Below are 10,227 nucleotides of genomic sequence, written 5' to 3'. Positions count from 1 at the left end.
ACATTTCCTAGTTACACCTACATTCCAGCTTATTCATCCAGTCCTACGAGAAGGTGGGAGAAAGGCGGGACACAGTTAACTTTTAGTGGGCTTCTGGGATACGTAGTCCAATTGACATGCAGCGTTTACAAAAGGTACATGACAAAATACAGTTCAGGACTAAAAAACCCAACATTCCTTGCTTCCTAGGGGGCGGAGTTCGTTTGGTGTTGTCTACAACTGTTTTTTTTTTTTTTTTTTTGCCTAATGATGTGCTGGAGCTGCTGCTGCTGCTGCTGCTGCCGCCGCCACCGCCTGCGTGCGAACGGGCTGAGTAATTGAGAACAGCAGTTTGCATTTGCAAAGAGACTCGCTCTCTTCTCTTAAAGGCGCAGGCGGAGCCGTGACATAGCCAGAGAGAAACATTGCAATCTTTATTTTTTATTGGGTGGGGATAGATAGGTAACATATGAAACAATCAGTTGAACATTTTAAAAAACGCCATTTTGCGTGCTTATTTTTCTTCTTAGGAATTTCCCCCCTCTTTTGTATCGCTTCAAAGAAGTGGTGAGTTGACTTCTTTCTTTTTCCTTCTCTTCTCCTATAACAGGGTGGCCGTTTAAATCAGGGTGTGTGCACTAGTGAACAGTTTATTTGAGTGACCGAAAATAATAATAGGCAGCGTTCTTTCTTGCTCTTCCTTTTTTCCAACTGGTAAGCAGAAGTTTGGGGGGAGGTGTTTAGGGAGCCGTAAGTCAAATCAGCGTTTGGGGATATTCGGTAGTGTGGTGCTTTGGCAGATGACAAGTTTAGCCTTCCACAATACCAGCACCAGAAGAAGTTTTGTTATTGATTTTCCTGGGATCAGAACGATGTAATCTTCTGAGGAGGTTTTTGGGGAGACTTGTTCATGTGCAATACCAGAAAAAGTGCACAGCGTAGTTGTACTCCCAAGTTTGCAATATTCCATCTGTTCTTCTCCCTTGAAGAGGCATTTCCCTAGTTTTGGGAGGAAGGATCAGGAAGTGACAAACCACCATTCAGTTCTCCTCTCCGCCCCCCGCCAGTGTGGGGAACATTCCTTTTTGGTCTCCTGTGGCGATGGGGGTGGGGCGGAATAAAGTTTTGTAGACCAACCTTGTCGGAATTCAGACACGCCATGGAGCTTCATCCTGGCTGCTTCTATCCTATGGTAGGGATGATTTGAAATGTGGACTATCCATGTTGCCGTATGGAGCTGCGTCTTGAAATAAGAAGTTAGGAACAGTGACGGAGAGGATTTGTTGTTCTACGGCTCTCTAGTAAGACCCAACGTCATGGGGGCTGCGTTTGCTCTGAAGGTTTTAGTGAACATCGTGGTTTTGACTATGACTCTTTCCCTAGATAGATCGCAATGGCTTCCAAGCTTCTACGAGCTGTTGTCTTGGGTCCTCCAGGCTCCGGGAAAGGAACTGTGTGTGAGAGGATCGCCAAGAGCTTTGGCCTTCAGCATCTCTCCAGTGGGCAGTTCTTAAGGGAAAACATCAGCGCAAACAGCGGTAAGTAAGTGGGAGAGAAGAGAGAAAGAGCCCCCCCCCGCTTGTGATCTTGTACATGCCTCGTTGCATGCAAAGATCACATTTGGAACAGATCCGTTCTAGCAGATTGTATGGCTTTGTGCAAAATGATGTCTGTATATCTATAGCACTTCTATGAAACGAGCGGATGGCGTGTTGTTGTCTGTGGGCTGGTGAGGTGGGTGGCATCTGCTATCTTACACAAGTGGAACCTGTGCTCCTCCACAGTGAAGCTGGTTGACTGCTGGCATTCACTACTCCAAGGTTTAACATAGCAACCTTGAATTTCCTACTGTCACATGGATGATTCTTACAAAAATTGCATTAGCACTGCGAGGCAATGTTAAGAATCCACTACACCCTTGGAGCAGCAACCTTTCCCTGGTATTGAAAGGGTTGATGTGGCAGTCCAGTGTTTAATCTAATTAAGGCTGCAATCCTGCATCCCCTTATTTGGGAATAAGCCCCACTGAGTGCAGTGGGGTTTACTTCTGAGTAGACATGTGTAGGATTGTGCTTCTAAATGAAGCAATGTAATGGAACATAGTTACATTCTAGTTATATTCCCATAGTGCGTTTAGAAGGAGGGAAGGATACCCTTTCAAAGTTTGGTTGAAATTTCACACGTTATATAGTGCTATCCTTAATATTATTATTTGTCAGTGGTCAACTAAGTCTGCAATGATAATAACCATTTATCTGGAATTGGGCTGCAACAAACTCAATGGGTTAGGGTAGACTTGCATAGGATTGTGATACAAGTATCCAAAGCCACTACTTCCGCATGTGATGTTCTTTCTCCCTTGTTGAAAAGAATTTGGAATTAATCAGCCCTGTCATGTTACCCATGAGGCAAAACAAATGCAAAGCTTACTAAGCTAAATTCATTCAGCTCATGGGGTGTTGTTTTTTGGGGATTGCTGTGCAAATTAAAAAGATGCTGTTGCTTATTTGTTAAAACTGACTTAAATCCCAATAGTGTCCTATAGTGGTGGTGTGTTTCCATATATATACACATACAATAAGCTTTGTTAAGCTGCAATAAATTCTTATGAGCCTTCGTTCTTAGCCACTTAATTTTTATGTGTCTGCAGTGTTCTTATCTTGTATCGTAACTGTCATATGTTCACTTTGGCTTCATTGATCACATGATTAATTATCTTAAGGCATCCTCCACTGTTGCCATTTGATCAGTTGTTATTGTGTTAAAATGTGCAGATGATGCTTGAGCAAAAGACATGCTTGGCAAGCCTTCAGATAAACAGAAGGGTTAACATTGCACAGCTCCCTAAATTGTTATGTTTTCTCTTTAAACTGTTGTATTAAGGTGAGTATATAGCAGTAGTTTAGAGACTGATCCTACGTTCTGATGTACATAGCATAGCATCAGGCACCAGCAGCTGTCATTTATGATTCGAGGAGCAGATGGAGCCCTGACTTGGTACTAGAATGTCTTTTGAAAACAACTCTCTATGTTTTAAAGAGGGTAGCAGAACTGGCTCCTATCTGTAGAGGAGGACCATCATTTCTAATGCTGAGGAAGTTTTGTGCGGTTTCTTAAACTCACTTGCATTGCACATGATAGATATTGCTTGTAAATGTTTGCATCACAACAATTTCAGAAGGGATTAGAACAAGCTGCCTATCTAATCCCTCCCTTGTGCATGTGCTAGTATAAAGCTGAAATTTGAACCAATAACTAAAAGATGTCATTCTACATATTTGTTGTTGGTATTTACCCCTAAGGGCTCCAGGGCTGAAACTCAGTATTTAAATATAAAGCTATTCTGCTCCACTCTGCTACCATGTCATTATTCAGTTGATTGTGCCTAAAGCCAACGGTTAGCTTTGTTTGGGGTTATGTATTGCATGTATTATTACCTGCCTGTATTGTGCCTACTACTCCTGTCCTGCACAAGTAAACATGTACAAGAAAGAAGACGGTGTAAATATTTGTTGTCTGATTAGCTGTATGGTATTTAATAGTAGCATTATGAATAATGGGTTTAGGAAAAATGGTATGAAGAATTTATAGAAGATAGTCTGGATCATTGCTGTTCTGTGAATGGCTTTCCATGGATAAATCTCTGTTTCATTGAATAGAAGTACAATGGAATTTTAGCACCTGTATATTGTTAAGCTGGGCTATGTAAGGAGTTGAATCCTATATATTTTCTCAGCAGAGATAAGGGAGACCAAGAGAGAAAGTAAACGCTTGTGACCAGTGGATGTGCAATTACACAGCTGTTGGCAAATTATGGGCAGAAACATGTAATATGCATACTGTGCTACTCTCACTGTGCACATCTGCTTAAACTGGAGAGAAAATAAGTATCCATTTGCACTTTGTGTAAACCAGGGGTGCAGAACTGTTTTAGAGAAGAGGGCAGGATTCCTCCCATCATGCACCCTGCAGGCTGGATGATGTCAGGGGGCGTGGCTCTGCCTCCGGGCATCACCCTTTTTTTTTCTCTTTGTGCTGGAAGGAGGCATGGAACTGTGCCTCCTCCTATCGTGGAGAAAGCCCAAGCATCCTTGCACTCCTGCTGCTATTGCCAATTGAAAATAGCAGCAGAGAAGTGGGGTGGCCTGGGCATTGCACTCATGTGCACGCTCTTTTTATTTCTAATAAAATAAAATACAAGCAATGCGTCTTATCTCACAGTTACAGAATGCGTTGCCTATTTACTTTAGGATGTTAACACCTTCATCTGCATAATTAAAACAAATCATGTTACAGAAAAAAGTGGCATACTGCTGAGATGAGGGATGGGGAACCTTACGCCTGGGAGCCAAATCTGGCCCTCCAAGGATCCTTATCTGACCCTTCAGGATTTACCAGATGTCCCATGTCTCCTTTTGATTGTCCCATCATTTCCCCTGAACTATGGATTGTTTGGTGGCTTCCTAGCATTTTGTGCAGGTTTACTCCATTCTAGAAGGTTGAAACACTTAGATACTGGCAGTGAGAGTTTTAAACTACAATATGCTAGTATTTTGGTTTTGACTCGACCTCTTTTGCCTTTGGCCCTACCTGCAATTGAGAACCTCTCCAAAATTCAATTTGGCCCTCAGTAGGGTGACCATATGAAAAGGAGGACAGGGCTCTTTTATCTGTAAAAGTTGTATAGAACAGGGAATTCCAGCAGATGTCATTTGTATGCATTCAGCACTTGGTGAAATTCCCTCTTCATCACAACAGTTGAGCTTCGGGAGCCTTGCTCTCTTGACCAAATACAAAACAGGACAGGGCTCCTGCAGCTTTAACTGTTGTGATGAAGAGGGAATTTCACCAGGTGCTGCATGCATACAAAATAACACCTGCTGGAATTCCCTGTTCTATACAACTGTTAAAGATACAGGAACCCTGTCCTCCTCTCCATGTGGCCACCCCAGCCCTCAAGCTGAAAGATGTTATCCACCCCTGGCCTACAACATTGTGTTATGACAGGACTGTGAGGAAAGAATGCAATATAGTGATGAAAGAGCATGTTTGAAATTCTGAATATTTCATACTTTTTCTTTTCTATTTTTCTGGAGTATAATCCTAATCTCAAGTAAATCCTCTTTTTAATCCAATGCACTTACTTTCAGAAAATTTAGAGTTACAGTTTAGATATGGATATTTAAAATCAATATATATTGTTTCTGGGATCCCTGATAAGACTCGGGGACTTTTTGAAATTGCTGAAATCTTATCCATCCTGTGATATGTATTAGTAAGGCCAGCTTGAGCTCTTTTATCACTCAATAAAATGGCTGAGTTGCCCTCCAACACTTCCAATTACTATCCGTTCCAGATGACCCCATCCTTCAGCAGCACAGAAGTGCATCCATCATCATCATCATCATCAAAATAATAAATATTTATTTATTTCTTACCCGCCTCTCCTCCTGGATTGAGGCGGGGAACAACACTAAATATAAAGCATCATAAAATACATGAAACTGATTAAAAACACATAGAACTAATACATTATTAAAAGGCATCTTAAAATTCAACTGGGTAGGCCTAGATATGGACATTGTGCAAAGATGCTCTAGAATAAAATTGCTTAAGATTAATGATTCATTGTCCAAGATGATGACCCTAACCATTTAGGAAACCTATCTGCATGCCAGGCGCTATCCTGTTGCTGTTTAAAAAGTTATTTTAAAGTCTAAAAATTCGTTCCCTTCAGTAGTGCTTCAAGTTTACCATCAAAGGTGGCCGCTTCACTCACTCACCTCTGTATGTCAGCTTTTTCTTGTTTCAAGGATGCGATGTTAATAACACTCCGTTACTGAGGCCTTCTTAGCTAGTCGTTTAAACACTGGAGTGAATTGTAATTCAGTATTTTAGCTGAAATAGAAGTGTTACATGCACTGTTGGCTAGAAGAAATTGGGTAGTCAAAGTTGTATATAAAGATTACTTTCCTATCTACTCGTCTTTTTGTAGTAGAGAACAATGGCTATTTTTACAGCACATTAGTCTAAGTACATTGAAATTCTCACAAAACTGGGACAGGAAATAAAATGGTAAAGTTGCAAGACAAAGGAGGTTATGGCATAAGGATAATCCTTCCTGGCTAAAAGAACTTAATGACCTAGAAAAAGAATTTGTTTTCTTAATGAAAAGGCTTGATTACACAGTCACATCTGACTACAGTGTGTTTTATTTTTTGTTCTCTGTGGGACCAAAATATTTAATGCAAGGCCTGATTCCAAAATAAACTATTTGGAATTGCATATTATGCACCCTTTTTTCCTTTACATGGAGAAACAATATTGTGAAACCAAGTAGACAACCTTCTGGGCTGGGCAAAGCTGAGTCCCTTTCTCTACGCTAGGAGAGGCACAAGTACAACAGTGTTACACAACTAGTTAGAAGCCCTCAAACTTCACTCTTAACCTTCTAGCTGAAATGATATTGTAGTCTGGCAATCATATAATATAAGGCTGAGCGCCATGTACAGAAATTTTATATGACCAAAAGTCACGGTCCCTATCATTTTATCTCTGTCTCTTGCAGCCCTCATCTTAAAGCATCTTCTTTTTGGCCACTGGTCCTTTTCCAGCGTTGCTTCTGTGTGGCTTCCACTCCTCCATCCTAATCTGTCCCATAATCCTTGGGGCCTTCACAGGCAACACTGCTGCCACAATTTGCATGTCCTTGAGACAACTGCATCAAATGAGACTATTTTATTAATAGGATGAGCCATAGATACAGCATTTCATCCTGTATCTATGTCATGTCATCAAAAATTGCTTTAGGAATTACTGCCATATTTTGTAGCTTTCTGCAATCCTTGCAAAGTGAGCCAGGGTAGTGAGGTGGATGACAAGTGTATAATGCTGCTGTCCATCATGCCATAGAGAAGTGGAATAACCAAGGACAACATTTGTTGTTTGGACTTCTAGGCATATATTTTCCTAAAGATTTCCATTTTGTTGTTGCTCCTTTGCAGCACTACTGTGGTAACACTTGATTTCTTGCCAGCCTATTTAAACTTATCATAATCTGCCATGCTTTCAAGACTCCCTTAGTACAAACCACAACAGTTAATTAAAAAGTATAATCTGAGCATAAAATCCACTTTGATCGTGATTTTACCAGATTTGGAAAACTGCCGCTTAAACCAATTGTAGTTTAAAAGTACACACAACCATAATTATAATTCTCCTGAATTAACCAACTGAGATTCTCCATAAAACAAATTCTAACATATTTTCTTAGCTGTCCCATTTGCTTTTATTTTCTACTTCACTGTGATAAAAGCAAAGTTTGTACAGAAGACCTTGTTACGGCTTCGGAAGTTGGAAGAAACTTGTTTTGGCAGTTGAACTGTAACCATCCTGGTGCATAATTAATTGTGGTTAGTGTTGAATTAACTACAGTAAATATGTGTGTTTCCTCATTAATGTAAGAACCTTTGGTTAAATCATTACCTTCCTATTGCTGTATTCTAGGAAAATCAGAAGTTTTATTGTGAGGATTTTGGCCTTGGTCATAATGGACAGAGTACAGTTGACCAATGGAAATATTTCTTATATCTATAAAAGTGTTGCTTCTGTTACTCCAGCATGTATAAGTGCTGCCTGAAGAGAAGGTTGCTCAATCCTTTTGCAATCTCTTTCCCCCCTCCCCCCCTCCAAAACCCTTTCAGACATCTTATGCATGCAGTGATGAGGGGTTTCCAGTGCAAATGAGGTTCATTTGCATAGGAAAATTGTCAGTTTACTTTTCTGAGGCTCTAGATAAATCTTACTTAGCATATTTATTTTACTTGTATTTAATAAACAGTGAAAATAAAAATATATCCTACATGATTTTTTCTCCCAATACACCCCATATATTTGACATGAAATATTTTAGAGAGAAAATTATAGCGCCCTTAATTTGAATTAAATGGTACATACTACCGTATTTCTTTGATTCTAAGACGCCATCGATTGTAAGACGCAGCCTAATTTCAGTACCATCAACAGAAAAAAGCTTTGATTCTAAGAAATAATAAACGTACCCGCGATTCTAAAATGCACCCCATTTTTAGAGATGTTTATATGGGAAAAAAGTGCGTCTTAGAATTGAAGAAATATGGTAATTAATTTTATCAATCCAAAGAACTGTGCATGATACATTAACCACTCATCTATTTCAACAGAATGGGTGGGTGGGTGCAGTTGCACCATGTCCTACTTCGTTGGTCCCTGGTTGACATTGTTTGGCCACTGTGTGAACAGAGTGCTGGACTAGATGGACCCTCGTTCTGATCCAGGATGGCTCTTCTTATGTTCCTATGTTCGTAATTCAACTCTCTTCCATTAAGGGTGTTAGGGCACTTTCAATTTCACTGTCATTGCTTACTTGTTTCATCTAACTCTAAATACATAAATGTATTCTCTCATAGGGATAATCACCTGAAAACATGGATTACAACATTGAAATTATCAAGCTTGCATTTTTATGAATGAACTTATGAAATGGAAAAATTTCCATGGACAAATGAGTCTCTGGAAAATTTGTTAGTTTCAGTTTGATCTGTATGTACATGCCAAATAAACCCTCTCAGGTGTCCACAACCTTTTTGGACTAGTGGGACACATTTGGAATTTGAGCGTGTTGTGGGCACTCTCACAAAATGACTGTCCTAGGGGGCTTGCCCATTCAGAGAATGACTGCCATGCTGGACATAGCTGGTCACAAAACACTCATTTACCAGGAGGTTAACTGGTGAACTAAAAGAAAAGTAACTTTTAAAGGAATCTTAAGTTATAGGTGGGGTCTGAGCTCCAAATATAAAATCACTCTCATGGGGCCAAATAAAGATCACGTTGGAGGGAAGCGCTTTGCTTTGCTTTATGCCATCTTCCTAGTTAAGAAAAGTTAATTAAAAAAAATCTTAAGAAATAAAATAAAAATCAGGATGGCAGGAACCTGGCAGCCACCAAGGAAGATGTCCATGGGCACATTGCAGACTCAAGGGCTATCTGGTGTAACTCAGGTGTAAAAATAGTAGACCGGCTTGGGGAAAATGGATTACTTGTGGGACAGGATGGAGAATCTTTGCCCTTCTTTGAGTTTAAAGCAGATATAATATGCCAAATACAACTAATTGGCAATACTTAAAATTAAAATATGTTTAACATCCATTTATGGTCCATCATCTCTTGGTGCTTCTGTACCACCACCCCAGTGCTAGAAGACCTGATTGCTCTGCCACATAAGTATACTAAACCCCACAACATAATTATATGTTTGTTGGAGAAGACCAAATTTGACACGCTGTTTATCGGAGACGAATTGGAGCATCCCATACGCAAACAGTGAGAAGCTGTTCTTGTCTCTGTAATTTGTCTCCCTTGACTTGAAACTAAAATAAATACAACAAATGATTATTTTGGATGCACTAGACACTTTTAACATCATTTTTAATTGTTCACTATTCTTATTTGTTGGACTCAGAGCACCCCCAATAAGTGTTTCTGTATGTTAATGAAAGATGAAGAGAGCTTCAGCTATTGGGCAGTATAAAAATGTAATAAATAAAATAAAAATAAATAAATAAATAAAAATTACTTCTAAAAAGCCTGCACAGGATTCCAGCATACTCTTTTCCTTTCAGTTCCTATCCTCTCTTCTTCATAAGCAATCTATCAATCAGTGAAGTTAATTCCCTCAGCTTTCAAAATTACCTCACTCTTATCTTAGTTGACAGTTTCGTGCTACCACCCCAACTCTCAAAATGCTGAATTCCTCTCAAAACACTAGAGTCCTGGAGTGAAACCGAGCATGCCTGATGTGTTTGCCAGGAGTTGCAGCCGTTGGCTTTCATGGGGCAGAAAAACCTTTGAACCACTGCTCATAATTTCACCAAACTAATTAAAGATATATTTACTTGACAAAGCTGAATAAAGTACATCAGTACTTTCACCAAAAATTTGGGGGGGGGGGAAGTATGATATGCCAAGTTGCAGCTTGGAGTAAAAAGTACGAATTTGTCAATCTTCAGCACTTTTTAACTTGCTGTTCATTTGGAAATGTTTAGTGGATCCCATTGAAATTTTATACAATTATAGACCACAATGGGTAGATTACGGATGCTATGTTTCATGGTGTTAGCTGAACAGGTGTCATTTTTACAAGCAGTAGAATTTTGGGGCTTATAATGGCGGAACCTAGTTTTTGTTTTGTATTTTTTGCAAACTGCC

At 39.7% G+C, this 10,227-nt stretch overlaps 1 protein-coding gene across 1 annotated transcript in view; it reads left to right on the top strand.

Moving 5' to 3' along the window:
• Positions 1-1,236: 1,236 nt before the first annotated feature.
• Positions 1,237-10,227, top strand: part of AK4 (adenylate kinase 4) — a 31,755-nt gene continuing 22,764 nt past the window's right edge. The window contains exons 1-2 of the mRNA XM_063137825.1: positions 1,237-1,280; positions 1,363-1,517. Coding sequence (XP_062993895.1) covers positions 1,373-1,517 — 145 coding nt within the window. The 5' untranslated portion in view covers positions 1,237-1,280; positions 1,363-1,372. The remainder of the gene's footprint in view (positions 1,281-1,362; positions 1,518-10,227) is intronic.

This window comes from Elgaria multicarinata, chromosome 1, assembly GCF_023053635.1.
Source record: "Elgaria multicarinata webbii isolate HBS135686 ecotype San Diego chromosome 1, rElgMul1.1.pri, whole genome shotgun sequence".
Lineage (NCBI taxonomy): Eukaryota > Metazoa > Chordata > Lepidosauria > Squamata > Anguidae > Elgaria > Elgaria multicarinata.
Note: the sequence above shows the minus strand (reverse complement) of the source record. Positions and strands in the feature narration are given on the sequence as shown.